The 20,716-nt window shown below is 44.8% G+C and overlaps 1 protein-coding gene across 2 annotated transcripts in view; it reads right to left on the reverse strand.

Moving 5' to 3' along the window:
- The window catches only part of ELAPOR2 (endosome-lysosome associated apoptosis and autophagy regulator family member 2), a 105,741-nt gene extending 91,166 nt beyond the window's left edge, over positions 1–14,575 (reverse strand). The window contains exons 1-2 of one of the 2 annotated variants that reach the window (XM_052790131.1): positions 14,489–14,503; positions 14,317–14,449 (exon numbers count right to left, since the gene is read on the reverse strand). In XM_052790131.1, coding sequence (XP_052646091.1) covers positions 14,317–14,442 — 126 coding nt within the window. In that variant the 5' untranslated portion in view covers positions 14,443–14,449; positions 14,489–14,503. Of the gene's footprint in view, positions 1–14,316 lie in introns of both variants that reach the window. The other variant, XM_052790130.1, reaches the window with a different exon arrangement.
- Between the last annotated feature and the right edge of the window lie 6,141 nt (positions 14,576–20,716).

Here is a 20,716-nt window from a genome sequence, read left to right on the forward strand (position 1 = left end):
GTTGATCACAGTTCTAATTATAACTTTTAATATGCTGGATTTTATTCATTCCTCCTCCTTTTCGACCTTGATGTTTTATTCCCAGCTATTCAAGGCTGAAGATGCGTAAATTAAAAGAGAAACTTTTATTTTTTTGAGTATAGATGTTGCTGGCTGTTGCCTATTCAGAAGGCAATCTGCACAAAAAAGAGTTCATGGTATAATTATTTAATAGCCCAGAAGCAAATCCCAAGAAGGCAATTACCGAAGGTACCTGCAGCATCCCAACAGATGTATTAAAGCCAGGGGGAAAACTGCTGAGCTTTCACCTGTGAAGGAGTCAAGGCCATCAGGAGGTTCCAGACCTGAGATGGACAGCAACCAGATGAGTCAACTGCTTCAAGGTGAAGGAGCAGATCTTGGCCCCAGGCGGCCTCCACTCAACAGATGTACAAGCTTTCCCCAGGCTTCCCTGGGGCACTCAACTCTCCATTCCCCAAGACAACTTTTTCCGTTTTATTTCTGCCCCTTGCCCTCCTTCTGAACCCCTACACCAATGCTGTGCCCAATTTCAGCAGTTCCTTAAGCACCAGCCAAGTGAACCCACTTCTTGTCATGCCTTGTCACATCCTTTCTTTATCAGATGGAAGACAAGATTACAGATTTGGGTCCTTTTTTATATTCTCAAAATAAAGGACACAGCAAAAACCTCACTTTGTGTGCTCCTGAGATGTGTAGAGTCAACAAACTAGAACTACATTAGACATAAAACAGCTGAGTAGCGTAAAATAATTTACCTCAGATGAGGACCTGAGCTGATAATTTCAGTGGGAAAAATATATCTATGTACTTGAGAAAAATGAGAGAGATGTAGCAAATGTTAAAGTAACCATTATAGCATATTTATCTATGAGGCTCCTCCAATCGGAGTGAGCCATTTAGCGCAAAATAAACATTTTGGGGCATGTGCAAGTGCATCCTAGAGCCTGTGCATCTCCTTCTGTATGGCCACTACCTCACTGAGCCACCGCTCTGAACCAAGTTTAACTTCTGCAGTTACAGTATCCACAGGGAAAATACGTCTTCAAGGATTCAGTCCACAAACTATCACCAAACCGCCTGTCTCATCCTCGCAGGGCTCCCAGCAGGTTCATGTGGAGCACTATAAAGGTAATACAGTTTTACAAGTTGTCCACTTTAATCCAGCGAAGACCTCAACTATGGCCAGATTTAATCATCTGAGGAATCAATGTGGCCCATTTCATTGCATTTCCTCTCCAGTAGCAGAGTCCCACAGCAGCATCCTGTCCAATCTGCTACGCAATTAAATTTTAAAAAGCATATAAAAGGACATCATCAGTTAGTCTTAAAAAGTCTGCTGAATGTATACAGAACAAAAGAAGTATTTTTATGAAAACCCACAAAAGACAGCATGAAATGAGCACCAAACTGATTTAATGTTTCAATACTTTTAAAGAACACCAGTCAATGCATTTTTTTCAACACTGCACCTAAAGGAAAATCTTCAGTTTACTGGAGTAAAAGGTTTAAATTCAGTAATATATCTCAGTTATGTCAGAGTATCGACTTTCTGCAATTCACAGAATTCCCTGACCTTAATCCAGCATGGTATTTAAGCATGAACTTCATCTTAAATAAGGCATTGGTTTTCAAACTTCAGTGGAATTATTCATGTGCTTCAAACCAGGCACACGCACGAGCGTTTCACAAAGCTTCTGCTCCTGCCCCTCTGCTGTCGGTTATCAGTTTCCATTAGGTGTGCGAGTTTTTCATAGGGCACTAGGCAGCAGAAAAATATTAGAAAAGGAACAACGCTGTTATTAGAAGGAAGTCTGGGTGATGCTCGCTCATCTGATCTTGCATCATTTTTCTGCCTTGTCACCTCCTCTACAATTTCCTACCAAAAGCACTTGCTCCACATTTCCTTTCTTTCCCAAGAGATGTTACTATATGAAAAAATATCTGCTAGCTATTTGGCTTGCACCCGGCAGGAGCAGGGTACAGCCGTGAAAAGCCCGTCCCTCATTTCCTCGTCATTATTGACCCAGGTCTGGGTGCTCTTGGTGTGTTCCTCACTCAAGCCATGGGGACAGGGTCTGGCTCAGTTCGGAGCTCAGCTTTTCCCTTTCAGACTTGGACTTCCTCAGAGGCTGAGTTTTAGGTACAGACGGGGAGAGATAAAGTGAAATAAACCTTCATTGTGGAAGGAATTACCCTAATATTACCCCAGTACAAAGTCTCCTCTACCAATATGTATAATCCCCAAAAGAAGAGGAATAAGAGCTACAGGTATTAGTCATTTCTGTGTCAATACAACTGATTTGCTCTAGAACTTGAACTCGCATAATTTCCTCAACACAGGACTTTAACCAAAGTGGTCACATTGACAGAAAACGTGTTTAGAGTCAGGACTTTAATTGTTACATATAGGATTACGAAGTAAGGATTCTGATAATGAAGAAAGGTGTGCTTCTTTCACTGACCCTAATTAATCCTTGGGGGGAAGTAAAAATAGAAATATTTTTATTGACTTTAGCGTTTGCCAAAGCTGCATTTACTTATATGAAGATCATGACCAGATTCTGCTTTTTACAAACACAAATTTATCTCAGGAGTCTTGTGAGTAGGGAAAAAATTGCAAAACCCACCAGACTACAGAAAGACTCTGAACTGTTTTCTTCTCCCATTAGCTGTTTTTCAGTGTATGCTTTGCTGCCAATATCATAGAGCATTTTATTTGTTTGCTGACCAGATGGCTGAATATTTTCAAACAGGAGAAAAAAAAGCAACCCACAGCAAATAAGACATTTTTTACAATTTTTAGCTGAACCTTCATCGATACTCAACTTTGGGAATGCTGCATGTTTTTATGAATATTCCATTGGGGGGGGGAGACAAAAAAGAGACTGATGACACCTGTAACATCAGAGGGAGGTCACGTTTGGGAGGTTTAGCTCAGGAACTTCTGCCTGACTCGCAACCACTTGTCTCAGGATAGGACCATGCCCTTTGTGAGTGCTTAATTGTATTATGTGTCTGAAATAATAACCCTGTTCATTGAACAAAGCAAGATCTTAAATCACAGCCTGACAAGAAAAATATGTAACTGGATATTCTTATGAGGAAGCCTCATCCAATATTGCCCTCTTGGGTTGCCTCCAAGCCCACAGAGTCCATTTCCACTGCAAGAATAACTAATAAATAAAACCAAGGACAAGCTAGCAGCCCAAGGCAGCCTGAGCTAAGCAAATGATGGAGAAAATGCATCTTAGATTTAACTCGGCCATTGGCTGCGTTCAGCTCCTAGATTCTTCTCTGTACTCACGCTGCTAACCCCAGTCAAAATGATCTCCAGTAGCAGGGTCTAGCCAAGCCCTGCTCAGCGCACACTTCTTCTGAAGTCCAGATTTACCCATAGGGCTAAGGCAGCTTTTTAGGCAGCTACAGATCCAAATTTGTTAGCGTTTCTAGCAGCTAGATGGTGCCTGGAGCTACAAGCTTCCCTCTTGTGTAGGACCAAGGCTGGGTTGAGGTATCAGCCGGGGGTTGACAGCAGTAGGCAGAGCTTTGGCTGCGGCGCCATTAATCCCTCTTCAAGGGACAGGGTAATGCGTTATCGCAAGGGCTGTATCATTCAAATCAATCAGCAGTGACTCATCAGCCCACGGATTTTGGGGAAAGGCAGGACAAGGAAGATATCAGAGTTTTGCTCAGACACATTCCTGAGCTGTCCCTTGCTATTGATTGCGCCCACGAGGTATGATCCAGTCTACAACATGAAGAAAGAAATGCATTCATAGCTGGTTTTCCTGCCCGGGTAATGCAGTCAGCCTGTAATCATGCACATTGTAAGCAATCATAAATTGAACACCCACCTTTTTGCACTGGGAAATTAAATCCAAATACAAGGTCTAGCCCATTTGACAAACAGTTGCAATAAATTACAAGCTGATCATTACAAGCAAGCTTACATGTTAGGTTTAATCCTGCATATATCATAGACAGAAATTTACACTGGCACGAGCTTGATGTTAATTATTCCCTGGATAGGAAGGGACTCTGCTGTGTGATAACGTGCCTTTTGCAGGAAGCCGCTACAAGGCAAAACAATAAAACTCTTTACTCACAAATAGCTCTCCAGAACTAAGGACCAAGGCTGTGCTCCTGCTGTGCTTCCATTTTAATTCAGCAGTTCAGAGGCAAAGATTTAGGTCCCTTCTCCAGTGTAATCAGGTCATTGCGGAGACCTAGCTCCACCACTGCGATGCCTCAGCCTTATCAAAACACCTTCACCCCTGCAGCTTACAGAGCACTGCAAAGCAGCCTTGTAGCTTCTGTAACAGCTAAGGTAATTAAATTACAGTGAAGATTAATTCCCCTGAGGGGTCCAGATTAATTTTACTTTAGATAACTAAAAGTTGAGCATCTACCTGACATAAGCCAGAGTCCCTCTGTAGTCAGTGGAAGAAAATGGGCACATTCAGCAGAAAAATCACAGCACCCTTTCAGGATGGGAAAAATTAGTCTTGAAGTGCAATTGCCTCTGTCTTGACAACCGGACATTTAGGTCAGACTAGATGCCTAAGTTGTACAGTTAAAAGCAAGATAAGTCCTTTTCGTGGTATGAAATGCTGGTTCTGCCCAGCACTCAGCTACTTCCACAACACCAGGATCTCATGCTTGGACTATGCATGGATCACTGGAGCAAGTTTTCTGTTCACACTTATTTTCTGCTGTTCTGAAGAACTACGAGGGTGCTACGTGCCCTCCTAACATGATAGGTATTCAAGTAACTGCCCAGTTACAGTCATTCCATGACAAAACTGCCTCCGCTCATCTTTATTGTCTAACTGGAGGACTACTGTGGGAGTTCATCACAGCTTCTACTGCAATGTCCCATCCTGTGCCAGCTTTCATGGGCAAATCCATGTCAGGGAGCACATTAACAAACTTTGGGGCAATCTTGACAGTTTGAGGACCAGAGCTCTTCGGGCCCATCATGTTTAGCAGGCTGGAGACTGCCTATGAAAGCAGGATTTTGCCCCAATAATTTACTTTTATTTCCAGCATGTGTAGTGCCCAATGAGGTGCCACTGGATCTCCCCATCAGACTATCTACAGTGTAAACGCTAAAGTTGAATAATGGCAAAGTTTGTTAGTCGGATTGTACTTTCAGTAACAGTCACATAAAGCCTCCCAGAACCTTGAGTCAGGCATCGTTGCTTCCACCCCATCAAATTCATATGACTTATTTAAGTGCCACAGGACCTTAAAACACCATGCAACTTAGCTCCAGTTCATTTAATTTTCCAGGTTTTCGCTTCACGAGATTCACATTTTCCAATTCTTCTCTGCAATACTGAGGGGCTGACTTACCTTTTCCTTTCCCCCTTTTTAAATGAAAGCTGCGATTCCTGCATAACCACATGATGAGGCTTTAAGGAAATCTTTTCCCTTGTTTAGCAAAGCAGTTCAAGAGATTAGCAGGTCAGTATTGCGATGGGCAATGCTGCAAATCAGCTTTTTTTTTTTTTTTTTTTTAATTTAAAAGCTGGAACTAAAAAGCAATGACTCTTCAGAGAAGCCAGCAAACATTTAAGTAGGGTTGGCTTTAAGTGCAGTTAAAAATACTGCAAAACAAAAAGATATGGGAATTGATTCTTTTTTATATTATGGCTCCTCTTAGCTAGGTTGAGTGGGATTCTGATCATCGATCACAGCTATTTCAGTAGGATTGCAAGTCTCAGTGCTGAACTATTTGTGATACCCGGTCTGTGCATCCCTTAAAGGATGCCTTGACACTAACAGGACATGTTGCTTTGGTGCAGGATTGAGCAATGCCTCTGGATCCCCTGCCTTTCACCATGCAGAGGCTAACACAGAGCACAGTGGGCTTCCAGCCAAAAAAAGGAGAATTCAGAGTCTTGGTGAATCCTATATTCAGCATCAAAAACAGGCATTAATCGACAGAGTCACCCTGTCTGGTCTTCTGGAAGAGGACACAGTTGGCCTGGGTTCAGCTATTACTTGAGCAGCTCTAGGGGAGACAGCCATTACCTTACTAACCAGGACACTTGACATTCATCACAAGGCAAGACAAGCTGCTCATCAGCAGGTCTGCATGGCAGGTGCTTGCCAATAAAGGTGCGGTGTGAAGAGCTGAATCGTTTATCCTCTCCAATTCTACAGAGCAGCCTCCTCCCAGCATCTCTGAGATGCACGTCGGCTCATATTCCCTCTGTGCAAGCATAAATCCTGCTGTAAAGGAGTCTGGTTAGGGCCCCTGTTTCTTTCCTTTCAAGAGAAGTCTGAATTTTTTAAAAATTGGACTAAATAAGACCAAACAAAAGAGCAAAGAAAAGAACTGTCTTGGGAAATCTTTCTTTTTCTTCATTTGCTTTAAGGAACCACAGAGCTGGAGATAAAAAGCAGGTAACCAGAAACAAGCAGCATTTGATCAGCACTGTTGACCTGCCAGCAGGAGGGAGCCATGGATATAAAAGGCTGGGAAAAATCAGAAGTCATCCATTTCTGACGTACATCTCTCAAAAGACACAGCACCACCGCTACGTGTGTATAAAACACAGCCGGCCTGTGTGAAGATCTTCCTTTGAGAAACTTCAGAGAGTAAGTACAAAAACAGAAGGATTTCACATGCCACAAGAAACACTATGGGAAATTAACACTTTAAGAGTCAACAGCTGAGGTCTAGCTCACCTTTACCCTTGAGTTTGCTGCTAAAATTTGCCACCTCAGTGCATTTTAGTTTTCTGGGACAGTACAATCAGTTTAGACACTGATTTCTCTACTGTTAAATGTATAGTGTACTTTATCAAGCCAGCAGCAATTATGTTAATGGAATCTTCAGGTTTTGCACTCCCTATCGCTTCCTCCTCTAGCTTGGTTATCTGATGCATTTCAATTTTCTGACCATATTCATTACATCAAAAATACCTCTAAGCATGTTCAGGTCAGTTCCAACCTCAGAGGGAAAGTTCACCCTTTCCCCAAAGCAGGGGGCTTTCATCAAATTGGATTATAAGATTAGCATTAGTAACCCACATTGGTAATTATTATATAAAAAATAGCTCTTTTGGCTGTGTCTACCCTGGTAACTGAAAGAGGTCCAGTGTTGTGGAGCAGCTCACCTTGTTTACATGAATCTCTTCTCCTGATGCTCCTGTACTCGGCAGGATGGGCATATCCTTTTAACCAATCCCAAACACCCTGAGCCACTTTCCTGTGGATTATCCCTGGAAAATATTTGCACCTCTAAGGTGGAACGAAATCTAAACAAATGAAAACTGAGCTTCCCAGCATTTTCACCACCAAATAACACAGTTCCTATCATTTTTGTAGGTACTGTCCAATAATCTTCAAGTACCACCATAAACCATCTCTGTTATGTGTTACATTTCTTGACCATAAAACACTAACAGATAAGAGAGGTTAATGCCATATCAGCAAGGGAAAATGGGATGAGTGATTTGCCCTCTCTTTGTAGCAGTAAAAATTCTCTGTCAGAGGAATTTTCTACTTGGGAATAGCCTGTCATCTGAAATTATTTTTTTTTTCATTGAAAACATATCTTACAGCCAGCCACCTTTCCTTACAGAGATGGCACTTGCATCTCTGAAGCCAGAGCACAGACCTCCACAACAGAGAGCAACAACCTAGTTCTTTCACACCTTTAACACACAAATCTCTCATTTTCTTCTTCTTATATCAGGAAATACAATCCCCTTGCCATTATCTCAGTGTAAACCCAGGCTAGCTCTATCCAACCAAAATTCTATGTTCTAGAAATAACAGGGGACCAGCCTTGTGCCTGGTGGGTCCCAAAGCTTCCTGCACTACTTGTAGCCCCTCAGAGACTAAACACTGAATCATTTCTGCCACACACCCAGCTAAACACTAACCCTTTTCTTTTTTTTTTTTTCCTTTTTTTTTTTTTTTGGCAGGTTAGTTTTCAGCCGAGTCAACGTTTGCTCTGACTCAGCACACAGAGACAGGATCGTCAGTAGCAACACAGGGCAGCCAGCAGCTCAGCTGCACGTGTCATCTTAGATCGTCTTAAATCAGCTGTGAGCCTGTGTCCCAGGTGCACAGCAATTACTGTCCGGCGCTATTTATAAAAGTGAGCATCACAATGTTTGTGAAGCAAGGTCGTTATTAGATTTGGCTAATGTTTTGCAATTGAAAGTTTTTTGTTTGTTTGTTTGTTTTTTTAAAAAAGGACGTTGTCAAAAAAAGGGGTTTTAACTATTCCTCTTCTTCAAAACCAGAGATTTTCTCTTTCAAAAGGCTGAAAACCAAAATGTTTCCACTACAAGCAGCCAAAACCTAAACAGATTTTTCAGGTCCAGGATAAGAGCTAAAATATTACCAAGGGAGAGTGGGAGGAACACTCTTTTCCAAGTAGGTGTAAGAGTTAGGAAAGACACAGCCATGCTGGATACCAGCACGGGACCTTCACAGTAGCAGCGCCTAGAAAAACCTTGGAGACATCTGGGAGGCATGTGGGACCTGTTCCCAAACACTGTTTCTTTCCCATCTCAAGCATGAGGGGTTCAAGGCTGCCTTTCTTGTTACCAACCTATATCTCTTCTCCGCTTTTTAAATTTTTTTTTCTACTTAACCGTTAGTTAACTTCCTTCAGCAGGCATCGATAGCCAACTTACACATATGACATGGGGGAAGCCTGCTCTGATGGCATCTCCCCGTTGCCCACAGAGTGAGCCCCGCAAGTCCCGATAACCCCTGGCTCTGCCCCGCGGTCGTTGCGGTCGGTGGGAGCCCTGCCAATGTCTTTGCTGAGCGTGGGGTCCCACTTCCAGGCAAGGCTTTCCCTTCAAGTGATTCCAGCGTTTCTGACCCAGGTCATCAGCCAGCATAAAGCAATGCACAGTACTGCTAAAGCCTTCCCAACAAACAGCCGGTGGAAAATGTGGCCCGGAGGAGGCAGCTGGCAACCCAAATCACTGCATACGCCCATCCTGGCACCCAGCTCAGCGATGGTCTCCACCAGCACCATGCATGGATGTGTCAGGAACCCCAGCAGAGCTCCTGTCCAAGCTCGCCCTCCCTAAATCTACACAAGTTATGAGGAACAAGGGGGGGGGGGGAGAAGAAAATAAAATCATGGGCTTTTTTATAGATGATAAATACTCATCCTGAATGACCAAGTGGTGTTTGATAGTGGAAGAAATGCAATCTTGTGTTGGCTTAATGTCTACTACTCTTTCAAATTTATGGTCTGTTATAGCAGTTTCCACTGTGCCTAATTTTCTTATTCTTGAATCATTATGACCATGGCTCACTTTCCATTTTTTATACCAGCATCTGTCCTCCTTCTCAGGTTTCAATTCTGACACCTCACCGGTTCCTCCTGTGCTTCCCCCCACCTCCCACCTTGGTCTGCCTACCTGCTGCAGTGGCAATGCTTTCTGCTGTGGCACCTGTGTCTCAGCATCTGTCTTCTCACCTTTTGTGCACCTGTTTCCACTCCATCGACTTTATTGTCAGCAGTTTTATAGCATGGTTTTTTTGCTCTTCTTTCCTCATCTTTATGACCATCCATCACAGTGGCAAATGGAAGCTGTACATTTCTCTTTTCACCTCAAAGACACAAGTCTGCATAGCGAGAGGTGATAAAAATAATATGATCTGACTAGGACTCTTTCCACAGCCGCCTCTGCTGACTATGAACTGTTCATAAATTAAGAGTCTAAGGTGTTTCAGGGTGTTTAGAAATCAGGGAATACAACATTGGATCACCCCAGCAGCTGGTATAGATAGCTCCTGCTTTGTTGCCAAAATAGCCAGTGCAGATGCTTCAGAGAAAGGGACAAGGGTACCAATAAGGGACAGCGAGGGAACAGACTTAGGAGAATTCCCTCCTAAATGTTTAGCAATGAGCTAATCCCTTCAGAGGTTTTAAGGCCAACAGAGACTAAATGAATCCCAGAGATCGAGAGGTTGTTTACAGTTACATGAAAAGAAAAAAGTATTACCTTTTAAGAGTAATAACATTTACCCCTTCAAGTGCACAGAAAGCCTTTTTATTTCTACCTTGTCCTAAAGATTTGCATCTCATTAATTTTCTCTACCCCATGCATTAATGCATGTTCTTCTTTCTCTTCCTCCCTCAAGTTACTCCCTTCTTACTTAGACAGCACCACCCTCTGCTGTGATCACTATATGCTTATTAACCAGTCAAAGAACAAACACAACATTCATGGTTCCTGAGCGCTAATGAAAAGGCACAAAAACACTCTTACATGTTTTGTTCTTTTTTTTTATCATCCGTCCAACTTATTTCATCATGAGCACATGGGCTGTCTCTACAGAGCCATCCACAATGACCCCAACCCTCTTCCCAAGCAGGTACAGTTCACTTACAATATCAGAGTGTGTAAGATACTCAGATTCCTTCCGGCAGACATCCCTGTTATTCCTGCCGCGTATATCGGGTGGCAAGCATGCTGACTTTTATCTAGCTTTGTTACATAACGTCCTTCCAAGACTGACAGGTATCTCCTCTCCATCCTTTACATGGAGAGACAGAACTTCACCTTGCTTCCCAGGCTGCTTAGCTTACTACCTAGTACCTTGCTTTAAGATACTAATACCCTTAAAATACTTCACACTTAAATTAGACCCACCCCATTTTTTTAACCTTTTGTCATCATGAAAATTGACAAAATTCAACATACTTAATCCGCTGTACTTGGCCCAGTTTCAAGTTCATGCTTCCCCTCCCTCCTTAAGACTTCCTTGGCTTTGTCTTGCAAGTGATTTTATAAAAGATGTTTTCATTGTCCAAATAAATTTCTTCTATCATTTTTATCTTCTCCAGAAGTATTCCAGCAGACTAGTACAAAAATACTTTCCCTTATAGAAGGCATTTAACATTACCCTTTCCATTCACTTAGTCACTTTATAATCCTATATTTGGTTTACCTACCTACTGAAATGGCAGGTAAACCATCCAATGTAGCGGAATCACGTTTATTATCTGTACCAAAACCATATGTGTTTGCTCTCAATCTGCATAGTAACTGAGAATCAAACAGGGAGTATGAAAGAAAACATTTTTGCCAGCAGCTCAGATACTCCATAACTCTCTTTGCAAACAATTTGGCTGAATGGGAAGTAAGAGAAGAGTCACTCAGTGATTTTTTTTTATGGTTGCAAAAACAACAGAGAGAAAGGAATGATGAAATAAAGAGAAGATCCATTTAGGCTGAGTATCAGTTAAAATGTCCTAAAAGCAAAATCTTTTCAGATTTGGGCAATTCTAAGGGGAAGCCAAAGAAGATTCATTCAGTTGGAAAGTTTAGAAAAAGCATAAAACACTGGAAAACAAGATGTAGCAAAGATGCTCTGCAGTAGCAGGGGGGGTGGGCATGAACATCTCATCATTTCCATCATAATAGCTGAATGTGTATTTAATGGCAGTGAAAAACACGGGTGTCATCAACTCCACTTGAAGTCATAATTTATGCAACACATGAAACATTTGCATTAGTATCCCGTTCATCATTGGCATAAGCAGAAAGAGTTCACCAAGCAGTTATTCTTCTACCACTGTCCTAATTTAAGTTACCAAGTCACCAGAAGCACAGGATACAGCAGTGGGTGTCCCCAGCTTCTGCACCCCAGAGGTACCGCGGCCATCCAAGCCCAGAGTCTGCCTCCATCTCTTGAAGATGAACCTAAATCACCTTCAAACTAGCTGCTGGCATCAGAGAGCTCAGGGGAAGCTCGTGATGGTAACGGACACCACAGCCTGGACTGAACGCTATTATGCCAGAAGCTTATGGCTATATCAATTTAATCCAAAAACCCACAGGAATACTCATTTGAGCTGCTCATACACTTGGTTTGCAGCACAAACATACCTTTCCTAAAGTGCTGAACTACGACAGTCCCTGATGAAAGAAACCAATGACAAAAAGGTTTCTGGAAAGTGACATTGCTATACATTATTATTTTTACTATCTATGTTATCAGAGCACCATGGAGCCTCAGGCATAGCCAGAGATCCCACTGCTCCAAATGCTGTACCAGTGCAGAAATCTCAGAAACTGGCAGATAGCCGTATTTCTCATAACAGTGAGGAAACAGAAAAACAAGCTGTCAGGGAAGGGAGGGGGGAAAGTGCAGCTAAAGGAAAGATCCCCTATAGATTCAAAATTAACCACCTGCCAGTGCATTAAGCCTTGTGCTTCTCAAGCCTTTTGGGTGTAAAACAGTAAGACCTTTACTAAGTCTTCAAAGGACTGCAATACCCTCTAACAGGCTGTGCTTTCTCATTGCGCGACTTCATCCCTGTCTGAGTCTGCCCAAACCAGAGTCAATCACAACGGGAGCTGTCATGATTTTAATGGCAATAAACCCAGTTCACTCGAATTAGGCTGAATTAGGGCAAACGGCAAAGTTTTGAGACTGACACATAATAGCCAGGTATTAGCCATGTTTTACATGAACTATTAACTTTTGTTCTTCCTTTTTGTAAATCAGCTGATCTGCTACCCTGGTTCTTTGCAAGCTTTTTTTTTTTTTTTCCCTCTCCATCCAGACATGTTTGTAATTATATTCCCTGGGACATATGATTGCATGGCTGCACATACACACCAGTACAAGTAACGTACAGCTTTTGAACCATGTGAGTGAGGGATGTCTCTGTCTCAAAGAAAGTGAAACTAAAGTAAAACAACAATGTCCATCCTTCTGAAAAGAAAGCAAAAGAACTCAGGTCCAGATCCAAAGGGGCACAGAAGTGGGGCACAGGAGAGAATTTGCACAAGTAAAGCCCAATATGTAATGCTCAAAATACTAGCTCTGCGCCTTTGGTACCTCTGCTTAGATTCAGCTGCCACCTCTCACCATCTGCAGAGGTTCATTTTTTTAAGCAAACAGTTTAGGATGAGATCAGCTCTAGAAGGGCCTGTTTGCCTTCACTAGCTGAAAAGGGAGATAGGTAATTCAAAGCAGGTGACTACATAAATCTCTGTCTCTGAGGCTGACCAACGTTTAGGAGAAACATGCCCAAAACAGCCACTGATTTGGGTATCCCACATGTCCCCCTACTGCAAGATTTCCCATGCTAGACTAGCACTGAGCTCTCCCACTGAGGCTTTGCTACTTGGAAGACAAAAAGTCAATTCAATAGGCAAAGAGGGAATATTCCCCGGGTGAGGGATGCCTGCTTTCACCACAGGGAGGAGACATGGGCTTCTGCACCCCCAGCAGAGGAGGTCCCACACTACAATAGCCCCCCAAACATGGATCAGGACCCTTCGCCAGCCGAGTGCTCCGACCTGGCTGCAGTCACCCACCCCCAACCCAGTCTGAGCATATACAAATCATTTCTTGCTAAACAGCGCAACTGCAGTAGGAGAGGTGAGGAAGCTCTGTTTCCAGAGCATCCTCGGAGGGGTAGGAGAAAGGGGACTGACCGCTGCCAACCCACTTACAGGTTTCTGCTTGCTAGAGCAGTGCCCCAGCCACCGAGACCTGTTTTGGAAGGTGGTACCCAGCCTTCTCACCCCTACACCTAGATTTAAAACACAGGGAAGACCCGCTTGCTCTTTAAAAGCAGCAGAGAGGATCTCCCTGCATGTGGTAGTGTGGATGGAAACCTTGGAGCAGAGGCTCAGCCTTGGTCCCCTCCATCGGGGCTCCTGGGCCACCCAGGGCTGGGCATCCCTGTCCGGCAGCCTTGGCTCCCACATCCCGCACAGCCCCGCAGAGCGGTCCCTGCTCCAAAAACACCAAGTCCCTCCTGTTTCGGGTTTTTATAGCAGGAGAGAGGCAGAAAGTTTCTCTCCCCATGTCACACACTCGGCTCAGCCTAGGACACCCCGGCCTGACACAGGGAGGTCGGGACACCTCCACACACACACCCCCCCCCCCTTACTCTCCTCCTTTTGCGCGGATTTAACACGGGATTTAGAAAAGCAGCGAGCCCCTCCTCGTTCGGAGGGGGGCCCTGCTATTTCCACGCACCGAAGGGAGCAGCAACAACCCCGGGGGGGGCTTCGCGACCGACGGCTAAGGGGGCCGCTCCACGCGTGATGCAGGGGGGAGCTCGGCCGCCCCACAGAGCCCCCGGCAGCACCGCGGCAGAGGGTCCTTCTCCGTGGGTCCGACCCCACGGACAGCGCTGGGGGAGCAACAACGACCAGCAACACCCCCCCCCCTTCCCGGGGTGCCACCCTCCACCCGCGCCCGTGCATCCCCAACCCCCTGCCACGGGTAGGGAAAACCCCAGAGGAGGAGGAGGAGGAGGAGGAGGAGGAAAAATCTCACCTCTTCGCAGGGAGGCAGCTGCAGGGCGGCCGCCTGCCAGCCCAGCAGCCAGCAGTACAGCCAGACTCTACCCGGGTACCCCCGCTCCGCTCCGGCCCGCCGCATCCTCATCATCCTCATCCTCATCCTCACCCTCCTCATCCTCCGCCCCCGCCGCGGAGCGGCCGCGCACCCCTTCCCCACGCCGCACCCGGGGGCGGGAGGGCTGGGGGGGGGTGTAGGGGGGGGGTCTAGGGGGGTATCACCGCCCCCTGCTCCTGCCGGAGACCTCGTCCCTGCCCCGGCCGGGAGGCATAACCCCGGGGAGCGGGGGGGGGCACGGACGGCAGCGGCCCCGCCGGCCGCCCGCTCCCGGCAGCCGGCACCGCTAAAGCCGGGAGGAGGGGCCGGGAGGAGGAGGAGGAGGAGGAGGAAGAAGGCAGGCAGGCGTGCAGGCAGCGCAGGCGCATGCTGCCGAGGCTCGTCCAGCCCCGGCGTGGCAAGCGGGAGTACGCCAGCACCCCCCCGGTTGGAAGTCCCCGGCCCCAAAAAGGCTGCGGGGTAGGAGCGGCCCTGGGGGGGGTGAAATCCCCCTGCCCCGGTCCTGCTGCGGGATGCCGGTGACAAGGATGTCCGTGTGTCCGTCCCCCCCTCCTCGTAAGGTGGGATCCCGCCAGCGCCTCCTCGCCAGAGCATGACAGCCACCCTGCTCCGTGGGGTGGGAGGGCAGCTTATTGGTGGCCTGACCCAAATTCTTATTATCCCCAGAATTAGGCAGACTTCTCCCTCAGCGGTTGCCTTTCGGCCCGGGTTTCGTCTACCCTTCCCCAGCAACGTCCAGCTACTCATTCCTAATGGAGTGTTTCACTGCCTGGGGCACTGACGGTCCTCTGCCTCCCCAGCATCTCCGCCAAACCTCCTCGCTTTCCAGCTCCCTCCTGCCTCTTCCCTTCTTTCTGCCTCCTCTTATCTAACCAGCAAAACCCAGCACAGACACAGCGCTCCTCATCGCTAGCACAGTATGTTCCCGTTCCTATTGATCTACCTTTTCAAACTCCAATACACAACCCGTTGTTTTTTTTTTTTTTACTTCTAATTTGTTGAGCGACACTTTTTTTGGCAATTTTACCGCAATTCCTGCTCACCGTGATCCGGGTTTGACTCAGCCTTTATTCATCTCTTGAAAAGAGATGAGTCGTCTGAGGGTAGAGTCAGATCTTTGCCTGCGTCATGTAACCCCTCTCGCCATCCCTGGCTGGTGTCATCGCTGTGACTGTACGCTAACACAAAAATGGTTTAATTTTCTCATTCTGTGTCATTTGAGGACCTTGCTGGAGCAGTCTGGAGGGAGCTCCGTGATGCTCTGCTAACAGAGACAAGTTTGAAATTTCTCTTTGTTCTTGTACTAAGCCTTGCTCTGCTTTTAGCTCCAGCTGGAGGAAGGAAAATGGGTTATCGGTTCTTCTGCTGACGGTCCCCATCCCTCACCAGGGTGCCAAATGAAGCAGCTTGTGTAAACTGTTACACGAAGAAGTCAAATTATCTTTCCAGAAAAAGCGGAGAACAGGATAGAAACTGTAACAGTGCTTTATATTTTGTGCTCTTGGACCAGGTAGATCACAAAGTCGGTCCCAAGGATTCATTGGTCACCTTAACTGTAGGATAAAAGCCCATGTTTGAGGAACACTGATTTCAGCTGGAGCAGTGGTTCTTTTTACATTTGCTAAAATAAAACACACAAAGCTGCAGGCACTCCTAGACCTGCAGCAACGGACTCACCCTGTAAATACATGGAAAAAAATAATGTCGGTTGGATTCAGCATGTCTTTCATACAAGGAAAATGGGTATAAGGTCAACTTCCAGAAAAGCGCACTTCTTGCTGCGGTTGTTGGCCTTGAATAAAAATTCAGGGTGGGAAGCAGACCTGGCGAGGGCTGTTTGCAGAATTGTTTTCTGCAGTACGAGGGTTACTGCCCCCAAAGTGCTACTGATTCCCAGGGACTCTCAAGAACGCGATGGGGCCACTAATACAGCAACAGCAGGAGTCAGTTCAAGTGAGCAGAATTCCCATACGGTGTAGGGATGGGTGAGGAAAGGGAGTACCAGAGTGGTCTTTGTCAGCTGCTCTGTCACCCTTTTGTTTCAGTAAATTATTTAATTTTAAAACTCAGAAAGGGAAGAACTCAATTTGCAAATAAAAGGCTAGATACTCATCTTCAGCGCTCGCTGTATGTTACCAAAAATTACTTACTGTCCTCTGTGGGACCTGCTGTCTTCCTAGCAAGAAAAATCACTAAGATCTGAGATTTTTTTTGTCTTGCTTTATGTTTCCAAATGACAGAAGGTCCAGAAATTTCTCAAGCTTTAAAAGCAACGTTGTCACTTCGGTTGCTGTGCTATTTGAACAGGATCTGAAATGCCTGTGATATTAAATCCTGCAAATCTTACCTGAAGGCAGCATGGCAAAAAATCTGCTGTGCATAGTAAGCATGACGCCAGCAGAAGAAAAAGTATACTATTTAAAAAATTAATCAGCTTAGACAGACATGAACAAATGAGGTGGAGGAAAGCAGTGCTGGATTTGAGAAGCATCATGTAACTTTAACACCAAAAAAAAAAGTCTATAAGGCAGCAGAGCTAAAGGATTTTTAAATCTAGTAAAAGCAGATAGCAGGCAGTGAAACTGGGAGTTTTGAGACCTGTATCTGAAATCTTGATCTAATATTTTGAGTCAAGTGAGGGGATACAACAGTAATTCAGAAGAATCATGCAATCTGAGTTAAAAACAATTGCCCTGCTCTATTAAATTAAAGTACCAAAGAAAAAGAAAGGAAGAAAGCTAAGTAGTAAGTAATCATTTATACTGTAACAACTGTGAGATGTGTTTTAAGCTACATCTCCAGAATGGCCTGTGTTTTATTGTGCCTCTCCATTAGTCTGGTGTAAGTTAAAGATGCTCTTAAAAAGTGTACCTTTGTACTGTTGTTGTAAGCTGTGCCCAGAAAAACCCAACAGCTTTCAAGCATTCAGGATCCAGGTCTGTAAACGGTTCTTCCTGACATCAGTGAGATGCTTAAAGTTAATCAGGGACTTTCATGTTTGCGGAGCTCAAGCCATAGGTTTCTCCAGTAGCCATTTAGCCGTGGCAGGGAAGCAGCCATATGTCGCTAATGTTAATGACACCAACTGAAAGGGAAAATTAAATGGCTGCCAGCTACTGTTTGGATGACAGCAATTAGTAACTACACTTGGGATTAGTCAGGCCTGTAGGCTGACATTGGCTTGTGTGGGAATACATCATAGGGTAAATGAAACTATTAACCCTTTTTCGCTGTGCCTGCGTCTGATGAAAACTCCTTAAAACCTTGCCTGCACTCGCATTTCACTGCAGCTTTTGGAAAAGGTAACCAATATAAAGCAATTTCACGGAGTTTCTTCATTGGAACTCATTTTCGAACGTTGGTGACTCTCCATGTGGTTAAATGACGTGATCCCTCTACAAGAGCAACTAGTTTTCCCACAGAAGGTAACGTGTTCTTTTAATTTGCTGACACATCTATCTGTGGGCTCTACTACAGTGTGTTTTGCTCAGACATCTCCTTTTTCTTATGGACCATATATTTTCCCATATAACTTGGTCATGTGTGCACTCTCCATGAGGGTATACTTTATCTGAGATAAAAATTAACACTCTTTCAAGACGTCATGTCATCCTGGTGCTTTGCTAAGTGCGGTTCAAGATAGCCTTAATATGCTCTTGTTCATGCACATGTTCTTACTTTTGGATTCCCAAACTCTTCAAGCTCTTTGGAAATTCAAGACACATAGCAATAGTAGAAGAATGTTCTATACCTGTGCTTCTGGTTCAGCTCTGACCTACTTAGACATCACTTTTACTTTCAAGTCATTCAAAGACCATAGTGAGTCCATCCTAGGATAGTCTGGAGAACCACGCTGAGAAAGCTGACGTGTCAGGACAGAGGCTAAGCAGTCACTATGAAAAATGGGTAACATTTGCAGTGGGATCTCTCTGAGGTTCTCCTGTAGCCCATGGAAGAGTCCGATGCTGGGATTCATCTCACTTAAGTTTGTCAGCCACAGCTTGGGGTACTTTGGGAGTACCATTCACCCTCTCCTAAAAGAGAAGTTATAAACACATCAGATACCGGAGTATCTTTTCTCTCCATTAACCGCATAGGTAGCTCGGATATGGATACATACACATGGTCGAATGAAGCCCACCCTAGATAATTTTCTGCTGCCTAGCGTCCTTTTTAGACAAGGTTCATGTCCTCCAGCTTTAGGTGTGTATTAAGTGGTACATGTCTGACTGGCATATACACTACACTCTACAGCTCCATTTGCATCCAGAGTACAGCACGGTGAAATGGACCTGGGACAGCGGTTGCTGGGCTACGTGATGTGGTTGTGCAGGCTTCATCATGTAGCTGTAGCCTCCTTACGTAAACCCACACCTGCAAAACCCCGGAAAGAAGGCTTTCTGCCTGCAGAAAAGCCAGGATCAGCTTGTACTGCCTTTTCATAATTCTCACTCCTATATGTAACATTCAGCATTTATCCCCTTCCCTCCTTTCTTAATACCCTTGTTCCTGAATGCTGTTGTTTTCACCTCTTCTCCCTGGAGATGTTTAGAGTGCCTGTATTTTGCTTTTCTAGCAAACTTCATCTTTTGGATCCCCTTTAAACCTCTGGGAGCCTTCCAGTTGTGATCTCTTTGTTCATCCTTTCTCTCACTGTGACTTTAGTCGAATTTTCCTGTAAATCTTGCTCATGGCTTGGCACTAGAAGAGCTCCTTGAATACATACAATTTAATATTAGCTGTGCAAAGGTTAGACATAAAAGGCCAAAAGCACTCCTGCACCATTTTAATCTACAGACCTGGAGAAGCGAGGTTAGAGAGGTAAGCTGCCTTGCTTGAATTTGAATCGCAAGAAATTCAGCCATAAGAGAAGAATTTCTCTGCTTTTGAGATAGCCACATGATTTGACAGCTCCTTCTTTGCTTTCTAGACTAAGGGGAAAATATTCATCTCCAGTTTTAAAATGTATAGACCAGGTGACTTTTCCCACCAGTGCGTATAGAATAAAAAGTGGTGATGACTGCATCAAAATCAGTTAGCATGTTTGTTTTGAGCAAGGAGGAATAGCAGTGGTAAATATTTCCCAGATAACTGGTGACAGACAGCAGGATCAACATCCAAAGCCTTTTACTGTTGCTATTAGAGTTTCTTAGCCATTCATCCACAGATGCCTTTTCCCAGCAGACCTATTTATCTGCTATCGGGTAGCAAGAGTGTGTTGAGTAATGATGATACTCTTGACTTTGCGTGCAAAACTGAGCCTCATCAGATGATTCTCAGGGACCCATCGTGACATGGTTATGTCCTAAGAGGACACGCCATCTGGGGGGGTTGGGTGAGCAATCTGAAAAGTAACATAGCTCTATTTACAGAGCACTAAGTGCAAACTATTAGAAAGCTAAAATCTATACAAGCTGGCTGTGTTGATTTGATGTGTGAACTGAGTTAGGATGAATGACACTGAATAAATAGCTTTCTGCAGTAAAGAAAGGTTATTTGGGCTAATCCTGTATTCATTTCTATAGCGATGCCCAGCATATTGAGGCTGATCATCTTCACTGTAGGTTAGCAAGGGCTCTGCAGCTGCACATCCTTGGCTCTGGGAAAAAGCAGAAAGCAGAGCGGCCTCCGCGCAGTGCTGTATCGCTGCCCAAAGGGTCCCTACATCACCCAACTTCTCCAGCCACCATTTGTCCCTTGCACCGTCACCACAGTGTCAGGGGCCACTACCCCACGGTGTGGTGGAGAGAACTCCCTCTCCCATCCACCCCGCCAGAAGCATCTTGCTTCTCCAGAAAAATAAAAATCAAAATGTCACAAGGCTTTCACGTAGCTGGACTAGACGACCTTTAAAGGTCCCTTCCAGTCCAAACCATTCTATGATTCTATGATAGTGTCCCCTGGAAGGAAAAGGGGCTCAAATTTGCTATTGACCAGCTTAATCTTGATGAAGGCTTTTGTGATTAAAAGGCTGCGTTTTCAAGGGTCTTCTCAAAGGTCCTTCTGCTTCCCCTGAATCAATGACAACATCTCCTCACTCTTCAAAAGCTTCAAAGAAAGCAATGCCAGGCTCTCCCAGGGAAATCGGTGGGAGGCGTATTGAGCCAACATTAAAATGCTTTGAAAGTCCCACCTGTTTGATAAACAGGAACTTTTGTAGATATGACATATTTTATTACCACATTGTTGCTACAGTTGGCAGCAAAATTAATTGAGCTGACACTGCTGATAGTGTTGACACATGCAATGGCAGCAAATGACTGTAACTCAGTATTAACAACAGTATTGATTTTCTGCTCCTGGGAGAGCCTTTGTAAAC

The sequence above is a fragment of the Harpia harpyja genome, chromosome 6 (genome assembly GCF_026419915.1).
Source record: "Harpia harpyja isolate bHarHar1 chromosome 6, bHarHar1 primary haplotype, whole genome shotgun sequence".
NCBI classification, from domain to species: Eukaryota; Metazoa; Chordata; class Aves; order Accipitriformes; family Accipitridae; genus Harpia; species Harpia harpyja.